Here is a 23668-nt window from a genome sequence, read left to right on the forward strand (position 1 = left end):
ACAGGTTACTGACAAAGCCTGCTCTTCTCAAGAAAGATCTCTTTGTGTGCACCACACCTTGATCAAAATAAATTTCAGAGAACCTAAGAAGAAGAATTGTAAAGATACATGAAGCTGGAAAAGACTACAAAAGCATTTCTAAAGACCCAAGTGTTCATCAGTCCACGGTAAGAGAAATTGTCTACAAATGCAGGAAATTCAGTAATGTTGCTACTGTCCCTAGGAGTAGGCGTCCTGCAAAGATCCCACTGAGAGCACAATGTACAATACTGAAGAAAGTGAAAAAGAACCCAATGGTAACAGCAAAAGACCTGCAGAAATCCCTAGAACTTGCTAAAGTCTCTGTCCATGTGTCCACCATAAGAAAAACACTGAACAAGAATGATGTTCATGGAAGGACACCGCAGAGGAAACCACTGTTCTCCAAAAATGAAACATTGCTGCACATGTCAAGTTTGCGTAAGACCCCCAGGATGTTCTACAAAGTTTCTGGGACAGTGTTCTGTGGACAAGTGAGACATGCACACCACTATATTCGAAGAAAAAAGGGCACGGCACACCAACATCAAAACCTCATCCCAACTGTGAAGCATGGTGGAAAGAAGCATCATGGTTTGGGGCTGCTTTGCTGTCTCAGGACCTGGACAGCATGCAATCGTTGAGGGAACAACGAATTCAAAATTGTATCGAGACATTTTACAGGAGAATGTCAGGGTAGCAGTCTGTCACCTGAAACTCAACAAAAGTTGAATGATGCAGTAAGACAATGATCTGAAACATGAGTAAATCAACAGAATGGTTTAAAAAGAAGAAAATTTGTGCTTTGGAATGTCCAAGTCAGAGTCTAGACCTTAACCCAATTGAGATACTGTGGCCTGACCTGAAGAGGGCTGTTTATACAAGGTACCCAGAAATATTGAGGAACTAAAACAGTTTTGTATGGAGGAATGTTCTAAAATTCCTTCTCACTGTTGTGCAAGCCTGATCAGCAGCTACATGAAATGTTCGGTGGAGGTTATTGCTGCTAAAGGAGGTTCAACCAGTTATTAAATACACAGGCTCACATACTTTTTCCCACTTGGACTGTGAATGATTAAACAATGTGTTAAATAAAGTCATGAAAAGTACAATTGTTTGTGTTATTAGTTTAGGCATGTTGTGTTTGTCTATTATTGTGACTTAGATTAAGATCAGACCACATTTTATGAGTAATGTAGAAAACCAGGTAATTACAGAGGTTTCACAAACTTTTTCTTGCAACTGTATATCCCAAAGACTTTTATTACTTAGGCTAATTTCTTAGCTGAAGAGAATCTGCAGTGGACTGGTGAGTTAATTAAACTGTCTTCCGCCAGTGGGATCCTGAAGCATTTTTCTGCTGGCAAGTTTTTCCTTGCTTGTTGAGTTTCAATGTGGCGCAAAATAACTATGCCCTGCCATATGAATTGGCTTGACAGTGTGACGCACACACTTGGACTCATCCATTATCAGAGCTGTTGTTTAAATAGGTATCTGTGAAGGTCACAAACATTCAAAGATTATTATTAAAATAGTATTATGAGAATACATAATTTAAAAACTTAGAACTAAACAAATAGCAAATAAAAAATAATTAACCTTTTAAAATCAAATAAAAACATTATCTTGTTTTTCTCATCCTCTCTGCTACCGTTTCATCCAACTGAAATCTGTGGGTGCTTTTCAACTTGGCAGCGTGGGTAAATTCCCTGCTCTGAATGGTGGCAGATCTGTGGAAATCTGTAGAAACAGTCCAGTTCTGGGATTGTTGAGCAGTTGCGCTTTGAACTGTGGAGCATGTCACTAGTTAAATAACAAAATCCAAACATCTGCCAGCTTTTGTGGAAAATCCAGCTCATTAAGTTCCTTTTAGAGGTTTATTCCTCATGCATTTTGTCTTGATGAAACAGATGTGGTTTCCCCAAGTCAGCCATTTCCTTACTGTACATTTATATTCTTAGTATTTGCGCTAGTTTTTTAAAAAAAAGGGTCTCATTCCTATTTTCGTCCATTTTCTTTTCAGTATATTTATAGGACATACGATGACTCACTTTTGCCATTGTTTAAATCTTTACTCAAATGTCCTTTTCATGCCATATTAATTTCTTTATCTCACCTTTAATGACTACATGATCTGTCATAAAATGATTTGATAGAGTCGAGTTTTGTGGGGGCAGGCAGGGAATGTTTATTGAGAATGAAGCTAGTGATATAGTTGAGGACAAAATAGTATATGTGATGCATTTGGACTTTCAATAGGTATTTGATGAGGTGTCGTGAGAGGGTGCTGTGCAAGAATCAGGCTCATGGAATGAGTCTTAATTTATTAGCAATGATTGTTGATTACTAATGGACAGAAAATAGAGTAGAAATAATTGGACCGGTTTCAGGTTTGCAGGTTTAATTGATGATGTGCAGTAAAGAACAATACTCAAGGTTTAGCCATTCATAATCTTTTTCTTTGACTTAAACAAAGAGACATTGTAATGCACTCAACTTTTCTGATGGTATAAAGCAAAGTGATTAGGTAATCTGGGTAGGGGAAGCAAAATGTTAACCACAGGAAGCAGATTGAAGTGAAAGATGGAGTGTAATGCAGTAGGAAGATTGGAAGAATAACTTTTAAAGTTGAATATTGGTTTGCAGCAGATTTTATTTTTCTGTGTACCAAGAATTTCAAAAAAAAATATTGGAAAGGCCAATGATACGTTGGTCTACATTGGAGTGATCATTTAGTATAAGAATAGGAAGCCTTTATCTGGTTACTTAAGTCTTTGGTGGACTTGGACCTGTTATGCTTGTATGGTTTTGGTCTCCATACCTTAAAAAAAATAGTGCCTAGGCACGTTTGAAAAGAGCTAGGATAAAATGGTTCTTTATGTTAAAATGCCTAATATCTCAGTTGACTTCACTGGATGTATGTTGAAATGCTGTTTTCCACTGCTGAAATAAAGATAGATTTCTTAGCTTAAACTGTTAATTTTTTGAATTGCTTTATTCCAGATGACAGGGCTCAGTAATATATACTCAAGGATGAGATCAGTAGATGTTTGAATGTGGAGATTGTAATTTTATTGAATCATGGAAAAGGCTTGAGGAATATTATTGCTAACCGTTCCAACAATTTCTAATGTTCTTTGCTTTGTTTATAGTTCTTCCAATCTGTTAAATTTCAACTTAACTGCCTGTGTGAGCCATTATGTTTTAGCTTGGTAGTCACTTTTTTTCCATATGTTCATCTTGTTTATCATCTATTTTTTTGGAGATTAAAAAATCTTTGCATTGTACCTCTTTTGAAAAATTCTCATTATTTTAGTTTTTTTTTATTAACAGTTTACAACAATCATCATATTTTGCATTCCTTTGAATTTTGCCTTGCTAAAAGTTAAAACCTCATTAGTCACCTCCTCCTTCTGTCTCTCAAATCCAATATTGTTCAGTCATATTTTGGTAAGTATTCATAAAATGTTCACTTCTGAAATTATTGACTAATTCTGGTCACTTACAAAATCCAGTTTTTCTGTTTTTGCCAATTCTCAAACATAGTTTGAGAAAACTAATGTTCTCTAGAAATTCATTGACATTGTTGCTGAAGTTGTCCTACCTCTCCCAGTGTATGAAAATTTAAAATTTTCTGTACAACTGCACCTTTTTTTTGCATGCTTCCCTAATCTTAGTATTTGTGCATCTTTCTCACAAGTCCACAGGTGCCACAGTAGCATAGTGTTGGCACAACGCTATTACAGCTCAGAGGGGTCAGAGTTTGAAGTTCAATTCTGATGCCAACTGTAAAGCGTTTGTACGTCCTTCCTGTGGGCGTGTGGGTTTCCTTCAGGTGCTCCGGTTTCCACCCATGTTCCAAACTAACCCATCAGTTAGGAGGTTAATAGTCCTGTGATTAGGCTTGGGCTAAATAGATGGATTGCTGGGCTGTGTGGCTTTTTGGGCTAGGTGGGCCTGTTCTGTGCTGTATCCCTAAATTAACAAGAACAGAATCACCAAGTCTGAAAACAACTCTCACCAGGATCTTGCATCCTTTGTCATTCTTTAGATCAAACCATGTTATTTTCACTGCCCCATTGTCTTTATTAAAACTCCTCCTGTCCTTGGAAAATTGTCTTCTGTTAATATTGTTACTCTTCCACCTTATCAATTCCCTGTTGTTCCTCTTTAAAAAAGAAATGTATAGTACAGATTTCCCCCGCTATCGGAAGGTAGAGCGTTTCTATGAAATGGTTCGTAAGCCGGAATGTCATAAAGTAAAGAAGCAATTACCATTTAGTTATATGGGAAAAAAACTGTGAGCGTTCGCAGACCCAAAAAATAACCTACAAAATCATGCCAAATAACACATAAAACCTAAAATAACAGTAACATATAGTAAAAGCAGGAATGAAATGATAAATACACAGCCTATATGAAGTTTAAATATTTTTCTGCAATCATTGCAGCACTGTCTAGCGTAGCGTATAATCTCACTACGTGGTGGAAGCAGTCTGTCCAGTAACCTTTAAGCTATGAAGCTGCCAAATCCTACCAAATAACAAATCATACCAAGTAACACATAAAAATACACAGCCTATATAAAGTAAAAATAATGTATGTACAGTGCACTTACCGGAATTGGGAAGACAGCGAGCACACTGATGATGGCGTGTTAGGCTGAGTAGTTGGAGGTTGGGGTGCTTGGCAATTTTTCCCAATAAATTGCAGTTTCGTCACAGTTAAGCACTTGCTTATATGAATAACCACCTTCTGTAATTATTTTATTCAGTTCTGCGGGGAACTTTTCGGCAGCTTCACTATCAGTGGAAGCACTCTCTGCATTAAACTTGAAGCTATGAAGCTGCCCTCGCCTCAGAAACCGATCAAACCACCCATGACTACCTTTAAATTCCACTTTTGTAACACTTTCATCACCATCGTCCAGTGCTTTCTGTTTCAGCTTATTAAAAATGCTGATTTCTCCTTGTATAAGATAGCTTAATGGAATACCATGCTTTGTACACCCATCAATCCCCTCAAGCAATAGACTTTTCCATTTTATCCATTATTGGATGCCGACTAAGAGAGACCACTTTGCTACGAGCAGAACCAACAGTAACATCGGCAACTCTCAAGATTGCGTATAAATACTGTAGTGCGAATGGTGGACACAGGCAAGTTAAACGCGTGGATAATGTCCTTACTTCGTTCACTACGATCAAAATGCTAAATTATGTCTAGTTTTATGCTAAGTGTAACACCTTTACGAGTTCTTTTAGGCTTTTCTGATACCCTGGAATTCACCTTGCACAAAATAAATCGATACGTGTTTAAGCAGTGGTGGCTAGAATGCAGTTCCAGGGGAGGAGCTTGTCTGCCTTTTTTCGTAAGAGTGAAAACACCTTATGTTAGCAAAAACAGGTAACTAATGTAGATCTTTCGTAGCAGTGAGGTGTCATAAAGCGAATGTTCGAAAAACAGGCCACCTGTAAAGAAAATTTAACCCTTAAACAAGCTATGACCTGAAAGGTTGACTAGAACATGCTCTATATTTTTTACAGTTCCCTTGGCACTATTCAGGGACCTAAACAGACTTTCCAGGTGACACAGAGATTCACTTTCAGCTGTGTTTTCTGTTTTGGGTTCCAGCATTCACATTCTCTTTTGCCTTCACCTTAAATGTGTGTTGTATATTGGAAAGATAAATACCATTGTTTCAACTCTTGCTGCCTCTGCTCTGTAAAGATTCCACACTTCTCTCTGGCAACTGTTTCAATTTGATACAGACTAAGTTAGGGCAAGGTGTGAGTTATTTTCCTGAACAGAAGAATGTGCGTTTATACCACAGAACAAAACCTGTGTCTCTTATTCCAGAGATTATCTAAGGCTGAATGAGTGCTAGGTATGCTGTATATCTGTACCAAGAATGAGCTGTCAGTGCATCAACTGTCCTTTGTTACAGGCAAGGAAGCATACTGAACAAGGACCTGTCGCCTGACAAAAAGCATGACAAAAAGAACTCGGAAAAATCTCCTCTATACGAGTTTGACCCAACAGGTAAGACATTTATGGGATCGATGGGTTATTTTCAATTCCAGCCGTGAAATGAATAGAGATTATTTACAAATGTGTCTGTAGTTTGTGAAACGGTAAACTTCAAATCATAGCCTTGCTTTATTAAATTCTCTTATTTGCTGCCTTTTTACTGTTAAGTAATGGTCTGCATTACCTGAATGTTCATCCCCAATAGTTTCAGACATAGTTCAGGATGTCTTTGGGCTTCCGCAGTGAGTTGATAAGTACATGCGACCACATCACTTTACTGCCCTGGTGCTCAATCTGTAAACTCTGGTTAGAAATCTTTGCAGAGTTTCTTGAATGAATTATTCTTTCTCAACAAACAGGTCACCGCCCTGGCAGTGTTTAGTGGTCCATGGCTGGAGGGAATGTGCTGAGTTTTGGAAGAATGTGTGTGTATCCATTAGCCCCTATGACTTGGGTCTTCTGTATATCTGCAGACTATCAGAAAATTGGGTGTTTCATTACAGCCATGGACTGACTGATTTGTACAAAATGCAATTCTGTTTCTGTGGCTCTGGATGCTGACAGCATATGATGTTCCAAGGGTTAGTGGTAAAATGTGAAGTTTGGTCATGTGTTCACAGAATTTACCTTGGTCCTGGTATGCTCCCCAACTAATGGAGTAGACTGATTTTGCCCAAAATAATGTGAAATCAGTAAGATATACTGAGACATTCTATCAGCACAAATTCAACTGGGGTCAGTTGTTTTAACTTTGATGGGTTGGGAAGTGGGGATTTTGGCTCGTTCAGGTTTCTCGTATCTTATCCCCATAATCGTTGATTGATTCTGATGACAATATACTCTATCGTGCATCAATGACATTTCCTTTCTGTGACTGTTCACCATTAGATATGATGATTGGATTCAGAGGCAAATTGAGCATAATTTGCTCTGAAGAGCGTTACTAAGGCAGAAGGGCTGGAGGTGATGTTATAGAAATAAAGATGCTGAAGGAAAGAGGAATGTAGCTGTCTCTTCATATCATTTTGAGCAGAATGAGTGAGCACTTTTGCTCAGTAAATGGCTTCACTTTGGTTCAAACTGTGTTTTTCACACACATGTCCCAAATCTATCAAGCAGCTGATGTTTACCTCACTATTTGAGATGTAGATGGTTGAAATACTTGATAAAGTCATCTTTTTGCAAATGTGCGGTATCTTGAATTGTACTAGTGATGGAGTATTCTGATGAGCAAGGATTTAAATGCGGCTGGATTTAAATTGTTATTGCCTTTGTTGATGGGACTGCTTTTCTGCGTGGTTTTAATGCTTGCAGCTGACTCGCTGCTCTTGCTTTGTAGTCATGGTATCTTGTGGATTCCCAAATCTGCCTTTCACAGTTAGTTTATCCAGCAAAATCAGCTGATAACCAAATTGTTATTTAACCTCTGCATTAACAGTTAGCTGGCTTATGTGTATCTAAATTGTATTGGAATGTACCTACCTGGTCTGCTGGGTCACTGGGGGATGTGCATCTATGTGTTACACCTATGCTATCAGCTTTTAGTGAGCATAATTCTTTTCATTTCTTAACCTTTCATGTATTGTACATTAACCTGGTTTGTCAAAGTTCCTCTCTCTGTACAAATAGAATTTGTAATTATGTGTTGATGTGCGTATGTGTATATTTGTATAACATTATCTGTGAGAAAAGCTGTGAATCTACATGTTTCCATACATTTCCCCACACCCTCGCCCTTTTTTCTCTTTTTTTAATTTCTGCTGTTATGCAGAGAGCTCGTCCAAACAAAAGAAGCCCAGATTCAATTGTGATGAGCATAAACGTGGGTCCTATGGTAAGCTGTGCAGCAGTCTGAGCCTTAGATTTTAGCTTGCTTGGTGCTGCTGACTGATTCTTTGTGCTTGTTGTAAGGAAAGCTGCTTTGGCATCTGATACTGGGTTGGGAGGGAGAATTTGTTTAAATTGTCCAACTGTCTTGCGTAACTGCTACCCACAGAACCCCAGTCCTGAGTCCAGATGTTGGCCAGACTTGCCTCTGAGACATTAAATTCAGATTCTAAATCTACTTACAGTTTCAAGTCTTTGGATTCTAAAGAAAAAAAGCTGACTTGTGTGTACTTGGTGACATCTTTTAACTTGTTAAGTCTTCAATGTGTTGGGGTAACAGATAAAAATGGAGTTCTTGTGGCTGTTCATCTCTGATCTTATTGGTAGCAGAGCGGGTTTGATGGGCTACAGGGCCTAATTCCGTTCTTATTTTGTGCTCTTATCAGTTCTTAATTGATCAAATCCAGTTCCAGTGTGTAATCCTTAAACGTTTAAACCTAACCATGTGCTGCTAGCGCACTGCAACTTGTACGTGCTAACAGTGTAGCAGTACTGTTCAATTCTCAGTGTCAGTTTGTTGCAGAGGTTTCAAAGCCAACTTTCTTCCTGAAGGACTTTTCAAAATAAATCTAGCTCTGCTTCTCTCACCTTTCTGATGCTTATGTGAGTACTTGGTCTGTGAAATGTTTAGGGAGGCTTTGCTACAATGGAAGGTCTAGCTGTGTTTGAATTGTTGATTCTTATTATAAACTTCATCACGGGATAAAAGTTCGCTATGCATAGTTTTACTTGTCTGTTCCAGTTTCTTATTGCAGTCAAGGTTTACTCTTTGATTTTTCTGGAGATTCAGATCTTTTTGTTGTTGTGCTGTTCTGAAGGTTGAGTTGTTAGTCAATTCTTATTGGTATCCTATTCAGAACTGTTTGTGGACTGTTCTACAAAGCAGTTTCAACCCCCATGAGTGGAAATTAATTTTAAAACGTTCACTACTTGGAATTAAGATAGAGAATGATGCAACTATTCAGCACATCAAGCAGCATCTGTGGAAAGAGAAATGGAGTTAATTAATGTTTCATTATTATTTTGAGCATTTTATATTTCAGGTTTGCAGCATCTGCAGTATCTTTTATTTTTGGGGTGAGGTGGGGGTTAGATTCCTCTAAGTTCCAAGCCTTAAATGCCTGAGTTGCAAAGTTGGAGACCTTGGGATCGAATTTTGACTTGATGCAGCAGCATGCAACATGCAACACTGAACAGGCAGCTCTCTTTGCATTTTACCTTTTCCTCCTACCCTCCTTCCCCTCCCTCATCAAAATCAATTGATATTGTGATGCATAAAATGGAAAACTTTTGATGTTGCATGATTTATACTATGCAATTTAAATAAGTTTTCCCCGCTGTCGTTTCCTCACTATCATCCATGTGTGTACTTGTACATTCAATGGGCTGTTCGGACAAGGTAAATAGATCCACCTGTTGGGTAGGGCATGGTGGTAGGGCTGGGGGTGGGGTGCGGGTTGCTTTTTCATTGAATATGTTTCATATTGGAGCCTTTCCAGGTTTCCTTTCATTTGCATTTTGATAAGTTACCAACAGACTGATTCCTGTTCATTTGCTTTCTGATCAGGTCTAGTTCAGCGCTGTGTCATAATCCAGAGAGATGAAAATGGGTTTGGCCTGACAGTCAGTGGGGATAATCCTGTGTTTGTCCAATCCGTCAAAGAGGGTAATTTTATACACTTATTCTGCTGTTTAAAGTTTGATAGCTTCTCTGGCTGCTTCTTTCCCATTCTGCTAAATTCCATGTCGAAATGTCAATAAAGCATTTTGGTTTTCTGTGAAGCAGGAGTTGGAATATCTCCATTTAGTTCCATTTCTGACCAGCTCTCTGCGTTTGTGTTACAGATGGAGCAGCCGTACGTGCTGGTGTGCAGCAGGGTGATAGAATCATTAAGGTAATGTACATCTTTCATTGGCATTGGTGATTTGCAAGTTGAGTTATTCTGAGTGGGCATGGTTGTCAGTGGGAATTAATAATGTTCACCAGGTCAAAGTTGATTACCAGAAATTGCATTTGTGGTTTGTCGCTCACTGACAGCCCTTCCCACTTGGGTGCTTGTGAACACTGTAGCTGGTGATAAATGCTCAGTAGAAACATGAGATTTTGTCAGTGTGCTTGATACTGTAAATTCCAAGTAATGAGTCTGACCATGCATCCTGCTGCAATTCTGTCATTCCACACATTATGCTGTTGTACTTATCACTCACATTATAAAAGCATTAAATTACTAGTTGAAATATAAGGTGATTAATTGCAGACATCCCGCCCTGCAAAAACTCATTCAGGAAGGTAGCACCATCAACTTGCGGGAGACTCCCGGGGGAGGTGGGATGTCGGCAATAGAGGAGCTCCTTAGCAGCTAGCCAGCTAGTTTAAATAATGTTAGCTATGCTAATGAACAAGTGACACCTGTTAAATTCACCTCAACATGCCTTTTACATTTTAACCCACCGTGGGCAATGGAAAAGTCACTTGCAAACAGTGCAGTGAGCAACACTGTCATTATTTATAACCCTTATTAGGCAGGAGTAACCTTAGTGTAGTCTGGGGTGAAGTACGTTTTATATTTTTTTGGAATACTTCTGCCACGGTGCGCTCTCTCGCACTGGAAAAAAATCTATTTCCGGGATATTGTATATAATTTGCGGGCCTCAGGGAGCCGCTATCAATATGCGGGAAAGGTGGGATGTCTGTAATTGTATCTGTAAATGTTGTCATAGCTAATTTATAACAACATCAGAAAATGGAAGAGTTTGTCAGGCCATGTGTTCACTTTCTAAATTCATGCTCATTCTTCTTGCTAGGTTATTGAGGTTACCAATGTTCTTTAAGCAGTAGACCGATTATTTATCAAAATGAAAATGCAATAAATACTCAACAGTTCTGGTAGAATTTGAAAAATAACTAGTGTTAAAATTTCAAGTCCATGATGAGTGGCTTATAATAGATGGATAATTGAGTTGGCTTGCTTTATTACCATGGCCAGCCTGCTTTAACCTTAGCTTTTTGGGCCTCTCCTTTGCTGTGAGGTGGAATTTTTCCTGCCTTTCTCCCCAACACGACCTCTTCCCCAACTTGATGTGTGATCTGTTTACTTTCTCTTTAGTAGCTTTTGTGGAATCTTGTTCTTTGTTTTACTTATTTTCTGGAATAGTTCCACAATCATCCCTTTATCTTTTCTACTGGAAAGGTATTACAGACTATCCAATTCATCTTTCAGTCATTTATTTCTGAGTTTTGTAAATGTTATAGGATTTTGATCATCAGGATAGTTATTCTGTTAAAGTTTCACCTCTGCAAGTTGCAGTTAATTCGAGATTTTATTTCGTAATTTCCTTTAGTTTCAATAAACCTTTCTGAAATCTGATATTTATTAATGTCTAAATGAATTATTTATCAGTTGCATTGCATCAGCGTGCCTCGCAGGTATTGGTGCAAAGCTTTAGCACTGTAGCCGCACAGCTCCAAGGATATAAGTTTCAATCTTCATGTTTCCTGTGTGGAGTTGTATGATTTTCCGTGGCTGTCTGGGTTTCCCTCGTCTCGTTTCCTCTCACGCCCCAAGGACACACTCATTTTATGTTAATTGGGTGTTGTCAATATAGGTAGCAGAAAAATCAAGGAGAATTGATGGGCCTGTGAAAGATAACAGGTTAGGGCAGGCATGGGCAAACTACGGCCCGCGGGCCATATGCGGCCCGTTAAGCTTTTTAATCCGGCCCACAGAACTTGATGAAATTATATTAATAAACCTTGTTAACTTTTTTTCCCCGCAATTCTGGCGTTTTCCCAATAGATGACGTACTCTATATACGTTGACCTTTGTTGAGGTGCAGTGTATTACTCCACATTTGCGCTTTACTCTTTGTTCGGCTCGACCTATTTGTGTGAACAGGCGTTCAGCGTCATGAACATCAACAAAGACAGCCACAGATCCAAGTTAACTGACCAACACCTCAGATCCATCCTGAGAATCGCTACAACAAAACTAAATCCAGACTTTGATGCGCTGGCTAAAAAGGGAGACCAACAACACTGTTCCCACTGAAATTAAAAATAAGTTTCTTCGTTGTGTTATGTAAAAAATGCATTTGAAAATATTTTTTCAATAAGCCTTACATGTTACATGTCATTTCTGTTAAGTGATGGACATGAGTAGTGCGCAGGTGCACGTACGTTCTCAAAATAAAAAATGCGCTCCAGATCAAATAATGCGCTCCGCATACTGGCGCACTGTCACTGTTCTGTACTTGTGCTGGTCGTTGTTGAGTTTTGGCACAGGGGACAATTGAATAAGAAGGAGCAGGACAAGTAGACCTGCATCTCCTACCGTTGTTGAAATAAAGACAGTCAGGAGAAGAGTGATGATGATAATATCTTGAAGGATAACAGAATTTTCAGTGCTTTAAAATAATAACTATTACTATTAAAAAAGCTGTATTTTATTCATTTAATTTTCAGTGTTTTAAAAGTCATTTCAATAAATAGCTAAATACCATGGGACTTCAAAGACAGATATTTTGTTGTAATGCATTTGTTCATTTTCAATTGAAATTAAAGCACATGTTTTCTACATATCCCATGATATTTTATTTTCTCTTATGAGGTGTATTACCAAAACACTCCGTCCATCTGCTCCTGGTCCGGCCCCCCTGTCAAATTTTAGAACCCTTTGTGGCCCACAGGTCAAAAAGTTTGCCCACCCCTGGGTTAGGGGGTAACATTTGGGTAAATTCATTTGGTGGTATTGCTCCGAAGCGGACATCGACAAAGTATTGACTGCTTTCTTCCTATGTTGTGAGGAATATGAAAAATGTCTCGTGTTTTATTTGCAGGTTAATGGAACGTTGGTCACACATTCAAACCATGTGGAGGTGGTTCGATTAATTAAATGTAAGTGAGCACTAGCTGATAAAAAGTCTCCTAAAAACTGAGTACCATCAGTCATCCATAGGATGCAGAATTGAGCCACACAACATGAAACCTGTACGAGTAGATGCTTGTGACAACAGGTGAGGCTGCTCATCAGGCAGGGTGCAAATCGTTGAGGAGCCAACAAAATGAAGGAGAAGCATTGTTCCTCATGGAGCGGTTGTATGTCAGCATACTCCTCCCTTCTAGAAGTGTGTTGAAGTACTGTATGGGCATGCTGTACACCTTTAAAATTCCTTGTGTTTATTAGTGATTATGATGTGGCATGGTGACACATTGTTCAGCCTGTTGATTACTAGGTATAATAAGCCTTAGTTGCAGTGAAAGAGATAACTTAAAATAGCATCATATTATTGTGACATACAGTACTTGTTTTGAATTATGCCACAGAGTCCTTAATGTTCCAGTGACTGATACCAATCTAAAAGATGGCAAGGCTACTAGTAAAACATTTATCTTGGTATTGCCCCATTGTATAATGCAGTGCTCTCTGTACCATGTCCATTCTAATGATGCAGTATTCTCTCAGACCTTTCCTGTCTAACGTGTGTTTTCTCAGCTCTACCATAAATCTTCAGAATCGTAGAGTCATGCAGCAGGGAAGCAAACTCTTTGGCCCAACTTTTGGCATGATGCCCACAGTATCCTCCCTGCTAGTCCCTGTTGCTGACATTTGGCCCATGACCCTCCACGTACCTATCAAAATGCCTTTTAAATGTTGCCGTTGTACTCGCCTCGATCACTACTTCTGGCATCTCATTCCAGGTTCTCACTAGCCTCTGTGTAAAGAAGTTCCCTCTCGGGGCTCTTAAATCAATCCCCTCTTATTTTGTATCTATGCCCTTGAGTTTTGGTCTCCCTAACCCTGGGAAAAAGACTGACTGTCCACCTTCAAAGGTTCATTTATTATCAAAATTTACAACTCTGAAATTCTTCCTACTCTGAATTCTGAAACCAAGAAAGAAAAGAAAGGCAGCACGATCATCAATGCCCAAATCCTCCCCTCCCCACACAAAAAAAACAAGCCAAACAGAGCAGGTACATTGACCCCCAAATCCCTCTTCCCTACACAAAAAAAAGATCAGGTGAAAAACACAGAATATTAAAATAGAACTATGATTGAAAAAGGCCTATAGTCCAAGTCCATATCCAAAATGCAGAAAAACTAGGAAACAGTGGCAAGCTCTACCCTCTCTGGTAGCAGAGCGATTAAAAGGCAGGCAGGCAGCGCTTACCTTCTGCATTTGCCTCAATGTTTCAATCTCCCTCATTGCTTTAATTGGCGAAATGATAAAATAGGCTCTAGTCAGCATGGTTTCCTCAAGGGAAAATCTTGTCTGATAAATTTGTTGGAATTTTTTGAAGAAATAGCAAGCAGGATAGACAAAGGAGAATTGGTTGATGTTGTGTACTTGGATTTTCAGAAGGCCTTTGACACAGTGCCACACATGAGGCTGCTTAACAGGCTATGAGTCCGGGTTATTACAGCGGAGATCCTAGCATGGATAAAGCAGTGGCTGATTGGCAGGAGGCAAAGAGCGGGAATAAAAGGAGCCTTTTCTGGCTGGCTGCCGGTGTCTAGTGGTGTTCCAAGGGATCTGTGTTGGGACCAATTCTTTTTTACCTTTATTATCAATGACTTGGATAATGGCTTTTTGCAAAGTTTGCAGATGATATGAAGTGTATGGTCATGCACTTTGGCAGAAGAAGTGAAAGGGTTGACTTTTCTAAGTGAAGAGAAAATACAAAAAAATGAGGTGCAAAGGGACTTGGGAGACCTTGTGCAGGACCCCCTTAATGTTAATTTACAGGTCGAGTCTGTGGTGAGGAAGGCAAGTGCAATGTTAGCATTCATTTCAAGAGCACTAGAATATAAAAGCAAGGATGTAATGTTGAAACTTTATAAAGCACTGGTGAGTCCTCCCTTGGAACTTGTGAGCAGGTTTTGGCCCCTTATCTGAGAAAAGATGTGCTGAAACTGGAGAGAGTTCGAAGGACGTTCACAAAAATGATTTCAGCATTGAATGGCTTGTCATATGAAGTGTGTTTGATGGCTCTGGGCCTGTATTCACTAGAATTCAGAAAAATGAGAGGTGACCTCATTGAAACCTATCGAATGGTGAAAGACCTTGCTAGAGTGAATGTGGAATAGATGTTCCCTATGGTGAAAGAGTCTTAGACCACTATGGTCTTGATAGTCTTTAGGAGAGGATCTAGTCTCACATTGTCACCCTTTTTCTCTTATTGTTTCTGAAGAATGTCTTGAGATTATCTTTACCCCTGACTGCCAAATCCATCTCATACCCTCTTTTTGTCCTCCTGAGTTCTCTCTTAATCCTGCTCTTAAACTTTTTTAATGTTGGTCAATGGATTAATTTGTACCCAGCCGCCTAAAAGCAATATACATTTCCTTTTTCTTGACCAGGGATCTCTATCTTTTATCACCCAGAGTTCACTGAATTTGGTGTGCCTACCCTACATTCTAACAGTAACATGCTGCTCCTGGACTCTTGGTATGACCCTATTAAAAGCCTCCCACTTGCCAACTGTTCCTTTGCTTATAAATAGAGTGGCCCAGTTGAGCACAGCAAGATCCAAAGTCTAATACCCTCGAAGTTGTCCCTTCTTCAGTTCAGGACAGCAACCTATGGAACAGTTCTTTTTACGGAATTACTTTAATAGGATTGCGGTCACTTGACCCAAAATCTCCCCATGTCACTTGGCCAGCCTCATTCTCTAAGAGGATGTCCAGCTCTGCTTTTTCCCAAGTAAATTCCTTGATATATTGTATGAGGGAACTGTCATTAATGCACTGTTCAAATTCTGCCCCAGCCAGGTCCTTTGCATGCTGGATGGCGTGGTCGACACTAGAAAAATTGAAATCTTCCAGTAGCAATGCTCTGCCATTCTCACAACAATGTGCAATTTCTTGACAAATCTGCTCATGTTCCCGCTGACTATTGGGGTTTAGGTCTTTAATATAGTCATACTGAGGTGACCATTCCCTTTTTATTTTTAGATTTTCCCTCAATATGCCATCTAAGCACTGTAGTTGTGTCCTCCCTTATTAAAAAGACAGCTCACTCTCTTCTACTTTTTCCCCATCACATCTAAAACATTGGTATCCTGGAACATTGAGCTGCTAGTCCTGGCCTTTTCTCAGCTATGTTTCTAGTATGGACACAATATTCCAGTCTCTAGAGGTAATCTGTGCCCTCAGTTCAGCTGCCTTACCTGTTGGGCTTGTATGCATTGAAATGAATACAGATTAAAGCAGTGCTCCTGTCTGCCCTTCAGCATAGATTTCCTAGTGTTCTGGAGAAGCAGATGAACTCAGCAGTATGACAGGGCTGAAGTATTAATTGAACTCTGCTGGCAAATGGACTATAAACACTGTGACTCAAGTCCTGATGACCTTCCTTAAGTGTATGCTCAATAACAAAGCTTGCCTTTGCAGATTTTTAAGATGACTGGCAGTGGTTGCAGATTTCCAGAATTACAGCTGTCATATGCAGTCCATACCAGGGCTCTGTGCCTTGGCGCCTTCTTCGTTTTGATGCAGAAAAGTAGTTAAGACCACAACCACTTCATTGGAAGTTCCTCAGTGAAGCAGCTGCAGAATTAGTGGTTAAACCATTGGGTGATATTTGTGATAAGGCAGTGAGGGTGTTCCTTTAAGATTAATTTTACACATTGTTCCTTGAACAGTTGATGAGCATTGCCTTTCTTTGCCAATCAGAAAGTAACACTTGCAGTGTGCAACGTCCTATAGAACTCTGAATATCTGAAAGTTTTTACGTCCATTGAAGTACATATGAGTGTGGTCGCCATTGTAAGAAACTGTCAATTTGTGCACAACAAAGATCCCCAAATGTTAATCAAATAATGACTTGGTAATCTGGTTCTTATCTGAATACACAGCTTTGCCTGAACAGTTGTTTGCAATGCAAAGCAACTTACTTAGAGAATTGCGAAGGGCCATATAAGGTGCTCATTTGTTATAGCAGCCTTGGATTGGCAGACTACTTCGTAACTACTTTTAGAAATTTGAACATTGTTTCACTTTCTATTACCAGCTGGGTCGTATGTGGCTCTCACAGTCCTAGGCCGCCCCCCTGGCTCTCCACAGATTCCACTGACTTCTGCTGATGGAGATGCTGGGGGTATCTTTTTCTCTGGACAGCAAGGTCAGATGTCCCCAAATACAACTTTCTCACTCCACTCTTCAAGCAGCAGCTGCCCCGAGAGGATCACAAGTCCTATGCCTGTGGCGGTGAGTGTTCAAAGCTGAAACTATTTCCATAGGTAGCCAATTTGCAGCACTACAGAAAATGTTTTTTTCTCTCTGAACTGACTGGCATTAGTGCTCTCTGGTATTAACCTGTCTTTAGATTTCTGCAGGACTTGTGCTGTATTCTGTAGTTGACTTTGTCACATCTGTGTGTTCTTTGAGTGGCAGAATTACAATCACCTTTGACAATAGAACTGTATTCCTGACACAAGTAGTTGTTAACAAGGGGAGATGGGACAAGTGATTATTAAACCCACAATCCTCCTTGCTTGCTGATGGTTCAATATTAACTGGCTGCCATGACCAATGTTTTCTTTCCCTCTAGTGGTGGAAATAGTGCTTCACCACTTGAGCAGTTGGTAGCTTGTAAAATTTAAATCTCCTGAGTGGTGTTGATGTAAGCCTATAGTGTCACTACTCTGCCAAATCACCAAGAATATTCAATTTCTGAGGGGCATTTGCATGAATTGTACATTTCAAGATTTATTCTAATTAGACCTAAACTTTGAGCTGCTTCTAAAGAGCTAAAAGAGTGAATACAGGTCCATAATCCCTGATCCGAAATTCTGAAATCCAAAAAGCTCCAAAAACGGAAGTTCTTTTCGCCAACGGCAGATGTCACTCAGGTGTGACGTGGCAGCACTAGCAGAGGCCGCCAGACGTCAGTTGTGGCTCAGTGCTCGTACTGGTTACACGTGCTGTTCGCTGGTATTTCGTGTCACTGTTGACTTTGTGTTTAATGTCACTGTGAAAATGTCAAAAAGAGCTGCAGATACCCCTATGGGTAACAACGAGAAAAAGAGAAGGAAGCATCTATCATTATCAATAACGCAGAAAGTGGAGTTTTTGCTGAAGCTTGATCGTGGTGTGTCTGTGCGGTGTCTTACTGAAGAATATGGTGTCGGAACTACCACTGTATATGATTTAAAGAAACAGAAAGACAAGTTACTGAAGTTTTATAATGACAGTGACGTTCTACATTTATTCCAATAAGTCATTTACCATGTGTTTGATTCGGTTCATTTGAAGCTGGATATTTTTATGTTTTATTGAATGTTTTTGTTGGAAATAAAATATTTTTCTTGTCATTATTCCCCAAACAATACAATATAACAACTATTTACATAGCATTTACATTGTATTAGGTATTATAAGTAATCTAGAGATGATTTAAAGCATACGGGAGGATGTGTGTAGGTCTGGAGCTCCGCCGGGTCCTAAAGTCCACCTGCATTGAGACAGGTTAAATAAGGGACTTGAGCATACGTGTTTTTTGGTATCCGTGGGGGGTCCTGGAACCAATATGGAGGGATTCTGAATTCCGAAATGCAACTGGCCCCAAGGATTTCGGATAAGGGATTGTGGACCTGTATTAAGCTTTCTTAACTTCTGTCTGTCAGTGGGTGTATATCTGGATAACTCTCGTTGTCAGTCTCTCTTGTCTCGTCGTTTCCTTGTTTCCAGTGTCTCCTCGTTCCCTCGTAAGTTTCTGTCTCTGCATTTTTCTCTCTCCCTGTATATTTTCTCTGTGAATATCCTTGGTTTTCTGTTTCTGTTACCTCTGCTAATTGTACTGTTTCCTGTTTTAATGTAAATTAGATACTTCCACCAAGTGTCCAGAATGGAATCTGACTTTCACTCACGTTCCTTTCACAGGAAGACAATATTGTGCATAACCAGAAGGTTGAGATTCTGAGGAACATGTTAGGCACTGAGTTACGACAGCTCGAGGTACGTCAAATTGTACCATTTACAACGAGAAAGCTGATTAAAAATAGAAGTCTGCTTCCCCATTTGGAATGTATAAGTTGAGCAATCCTGTACAATTTTACATTCACCCATTAAACTTGTGATTTTGTCAGAAGTTATTCTTGCCCTGTGTTAGGTTCTCACAGATTCTAATATTGGCCTCATATGCTGTAGGCCTGGTACATGATAGATTACTTATTAACTAAAGCTTCCTTTACGAGTCCCGTTGCAACAGAGGCCAGTCACATTGTCGCTTTGAGTTTGTTACCAGCTGCAAATAGTCCATCCTTCTGATAAGCATCTGCTGGAATGGTGGGGACTTTTCATTTGTGTGAGCACCTGTGTTCTCTCCAAATAATTTGAACTGTGTGTCGATTAATTCCACATGGGTCAAATAGACATGAAGGAATGTATTGCCTTCCAATGGACCTGATTTGTTAACTCACTTTTCAGTCTAAGTGTAATTGTTCTTTTCGAAAAGCAACTTAAGGAGAAGTACACAAGGAACCCATCACCACAGGTGCTTCGAGATCAGCAGGAGGTGGAGAAACACATTCAGCAACTTCAGGAACAACTCAGCAAAGCGACAGGCTCCTTACAGGTAAAACCTCCTTGTCCTGACTCTAAAGGAAGAACCACCTGTTACCTGCATCTATCTTCTTTAGTAAAATTTCTTTGTGAAGTTATTAACTCTTGTGCTATCTGTGTTCTGGCTCAAGAAGCATCTTATCCTTGCTCTATTGCTCTTGTTCATAAGTTTGTGTTACTCAAAGTTGTGTTACCATAATTCACAGCAATGCAACCGATCCATTCCCAGAATTCTTGCACAGTACATGGAGAACCATGACTTTGCCTTCATGTCATCTTCCCCCATCCTCCCCCTCCGACTCCTGTTCTCAATTTTCAAAGTACTTAATTTTATTTCCTTTAGGATGGCTCAAGTTCAATTCGACACTCGGAAACATTAGCTATTGTTGAAAGATCGACTGAAGGTAGGACCAACGCTCCCTGTATAATTTTTTTTTACAGCTGCACGGACCATTGCTCTGAGCAGGAAATTGTTACCCAACCTAAAAACTGTGCGGCACTTTAAGTGTTTAAATGTTAAGAAAATTCCAGCTATGTGGTAACAAAGGCTCTGTGTGCACGAGCATTTATTTCAGTTACTTCCCAGCCGTGCACCCATGCAGTTTGCAGGGAGGACTAAAATTTTGCTTAATCCTCAACTGAGAAATGACTGTTAAATCCGCCTAATCCTTGCCCTACACTCTCCTCGCTTCCAATTCTAAATCCCTATCTTGGATTTGTGGGCACGCATGGACTCTGAGAAGCTGGCGTGTGTTCCAGTGGCTGTAATGGAGTGCAAACTGAGGACACTCAAGCAAGGTCCTTTCCACGTGAGATACTGGGATGTGAGATTCTTATAACAGACGCAAAATGATAATTTTCCTTTGAACAAGTTACTCTTGTGCTAGTAGCCATGTTCTCTGTGTTTTAAGCCAGCCTTCAACTGATCCCTGAGCTTTAGCTCAGCAGAGGAAGGAATGTTGGAAAGTCTTACTTCTTTCGTGTAACAATGAGTAGAAAACCAGAAAAATATCATGAATATGATCTAACAGCCACTTAATTTTTCTCATTTATTTTATTGATGCACACTCAAATAGTCATTTTCTTTCTCAGTGTTATCCTGTAACACCATCAGCCCCCTTCTCCCTTCCCCGCCCTCCAGTCTACTCAGATCCCTGATGTCTTATGGTCTTGTATCTTCATAGTCTTCATTTCCTACTACATTTCCTTTCCTATACCACCCTTTGCTATACTTTGTATGTTTTATGGTCTTTCTATCCTTCTCCAAGTCCCCATCGCCCCCTTTTCCCTAAACCAACATCCAACTTTCCTGCTGTCCCCTGCTGTTGTTCCTCTTGCATTTTCTTAGTTTTTTTGTGCCTGGTACTTAGAATGGGACATTCAGTAAATTTATAGCTGTGTATGAAGTGGAGAATCAACCATGGCCATCACATCCAATTTGTTCAGTCCTTGTATCCTTTAATAGTCCTGCTTATTTGTTCTTTAATTCACTTTCAAATGAGTTGTTGGGCTCTTGCTCAAGAATTGTTTAAGAGCCAGTCTCACATCTGACAATCCTCCCAGTGTTTAATAAACTCCTTTAATTATAATGTTTTGCTTTGTGAATCTCTGCCTTCTGTATTGCTATTTACTTGCTACTCTCCTGGTAACTTGTTTTGTTAATAAAATGCATTTGATCTGAAAGTAATTCACCGAATTGTTACAGAGCATGAGACCGTTCATTCATCAGGTCTGCCAGCCCCTATTAAAGAACTTCTATGCCATCTTGTCCCATTCCACAAGCTCTTTCCCTATAGCTCAGCAAATAAGTCTCTTAGCTCCTTATCTAATTCCCTTTCTAAATTTAGAAAGAGGAAAGAACTGAAATTCATCTGGAACCTGTGAATTACTGGGTGATGTATTTTCTGTTGAGTATTGTTAGTGGATTATGCCCAGTGGCTGCAAATTCTGCTGCTGAATTATTTCAGATTTGATACACAACTTTCTAGGATCAATTAAGCCTGTTGTGGATTGAACTGTGCTCCTCAGGTAGCCAAGGAGAAGGGAATTGCCAGGAGATGGCTTATTGGCTTTTCTCTGGTTTTTGATTCTTTCTTGTTTATTCACCAGACACAGGCGACTGGGAGCATGATCTTCCATTGCAGAATGAGAGTACAGGATCCGATAGAAGCCGCATTTCATTCGGCCGTGCAGAGGTGAGCAGTGCTGGATCTAGATTCTAGTAAATTTTCAATCCTCCCTCAGTGTTAAACCAGTTAATGTTCCAAAATTTTTTATATTCAATGAAAAATTATTACAAATTTTCTTTGACTTGGCATTTTGCGAGAATACTGTGGTTGAAATGAGCAACTTGTGCTGCTCTGCAGTCTGTCAAACCCTTCAGTATCTCAATGTAACAAAATTACACATCAGACAAGCACCAAATAATTTTATAGGGAGAAGCGCTGTTGACGTTTCGGGCTGAGACCCTTTGTTGACAGTGCTTCTCCCTATAGGTGCTGCCTGGCCTGCTGCGTTCCACCAGCATTTTGTGTGTGTTGCTTGAATTTCCAGCATCTGCAGATTTCATCGTGTTTACCAAATAATTTTATTGCTTGGATTTTAGAAATATCACACTGAGTTAAAATGCAATAGAAGAAAATTTGAACTTCATTTTCTTTCAGATCTTTTACCAGTTGTCTTTTTTGGTGGTACCTTCATTGCTGTGCCAGAGATGTATTTTCAATCTCCATGCCAGCAGCCTGAGCTCAAAAATCTTGGCTGAATACTACAGTGTGGCACTGAGCAGATGTTGTACTGGCAGAAGTGCTTTCTTTCAGAGAAGATATTATGCAACTCTTTTCTCAGTTGCATGTATAAGACCTTCTGGTATTAAGGAATGAGGAACTGGCTAATGGTAATAAAATCATGGTTTTTAAAAAAAATAGGCAATTTTGGTTATCAGTGTTTCATCTGAAGATGGTATCTAGAAGGTTCTTTGGAAGTCAAGAATGAGATGTAATTATACGGTTTTATCATAGTAGCGTACAAGTCGAGCAGGGTCAGCCTGTACTCGCAAGCAAGGCAGGTGAAATGAAGCAACAACAAACTTGAGTACATGCTCTCCCTTTTATACTGTAAACTGGTCTAAATCAGTTTAGATAAGGAATTAGCGAAAAGGTACTGTCGAAGCCACAATTCAACTTTGTGGACAAACAGATGCTTATACAAATATATAAGCAACCATAAAGGAAGCTAAAACTACAAGGGAAAAGAAACAAAATCATTAATCTGAACCCTAATGCAGCATCACCTTGTTGTTTTGTTGGTCATTGCTATATCCACATTGGCTAGTGCTTTCTGCCACATACAGTGGTGCTAGAAAGTTTTGTGAACCCTGTAGAATTCTCTCTATTTCTGCATAAATATGACCTAAAATGTGATCAGATCTTCATGCGTCCTAAAACGAGATGAAGAGAACCCAATTAAATAATAATAATAATGGTAAGTACCTTATTGATATCAAGTGGGAAATTATTTCATTACAGCAGTAATATTTAAAAACATGCTTAGCAATAATAATAAATATTTCTTCAGTTGTCCATTGAAATCCAGTGATGACGTCCAGTCCTTTAACGGTGAGATCTTTGATGACTATACAGTCCTATCCTGGACCCACAAGTTCTATTGCACGTGGGACATGTACATGTGGTAGTGGTGGTAGTGATGGCAACCATGGCTGCATTCCTCCTGGCTCTCTTCTGCTGTCTTCTGGTTGTTCTTTCCATCTCCAGAATACGAATCCATCCCTACACAGCTGTCACCAAGTGTTACGGTCAGCAGCAACATCCTCCGGGTCCTCTGGTCTGATCTTGCACTTCCTTAAAGCATTCTTCATCTGATCCTCATAGCACTTCTTCGACCCTCCAGCTGAGCGTCGACCATGATGTAGCTGGCCGTATAACACTCTGTGGGGTAGCCGACATGGGGGCATCATTATCACGTGCCCCAGTCACTGCAGCTGACGCTGGGTGATCATGGCCTCAATACCTCTGCAGTTGGACTTTACAAGTATTTCAGTGTGAGGCACCCACTCATGCCAGGTAATTCCCAGGATGCGCTGGAGGCAGCTTATGTGGAAGTGCTCCAAGGACTTGATGTGACGGCTGTAGGTTACCAAAGCGTCACAGCCA

The 23668-nt window shown here is 39.8% G+C and overlaps 1 protein-coding gene across 7 annotated transcripts in view; it reads left to right on the forward strand.

The window, feature by feature from the left end:
- The window catches only part of LOC132385182 (rho guanine nucleotide exchange factor 12-like), a 136758-nt gene that overhangs the window by 43092 nt on the left and 69998 nt on the right, over nt 1-23668 (forward strand). For 4 of the 7 annotated variants that reach the window (XM_059957046.1, XM_059957047.1, XM_059957044.1 and 1 more), the window contains 10 exons: nt 5966-6060; nt 7820-7882; nt 9503-9601; nt 9781-9830; nt 12772-12829; nt 16945-17141; nt 18816-18890; nt 19390-19509; nt 19840-19900; nt 21606-21691. In XM_059957046.1, coding sequence (XP_059813029.1) covers nt 5966-6060; nt 7820-7882; nt 9503-9601; nt 9781-9830; nt 12772-12829; nt 16945-17141; nt 18816-18890; nt 19390-19509; nt 19840-19900; nt 21606-21691 — 904 coding nt within the window. The remainder of the gene's footprint in view (nt 1-5965; nt 6061-7819; nt 7883-9502; nt 9602-9780; nt 9831-12771; nt 12830-16944; nt 17142-18815; nt 18891-19389; nt 19510-19839; nt 19901-21605; nt 21692-23668) is intronic. The other 3 variants (XM_059957049.1, XM_059957050.1, XM_059957048.1) reach the window with 1 other exon arrangement.

Source organism: Hypanus sabinus, chromosome X2 (assembly GCF_030144855.1).
Source record: "Hypanus sabinus isolate sHypSab1 chromosome X2, sHypSab1.hap1, whole genome shotgun sequence".
Lineage (NCBI taxonomy): Eukaryota > Metazoa > Chordata > Chondrichthyes > Myliobatiformes > Dasyatidae > Hypanus > Hypanus sabinus.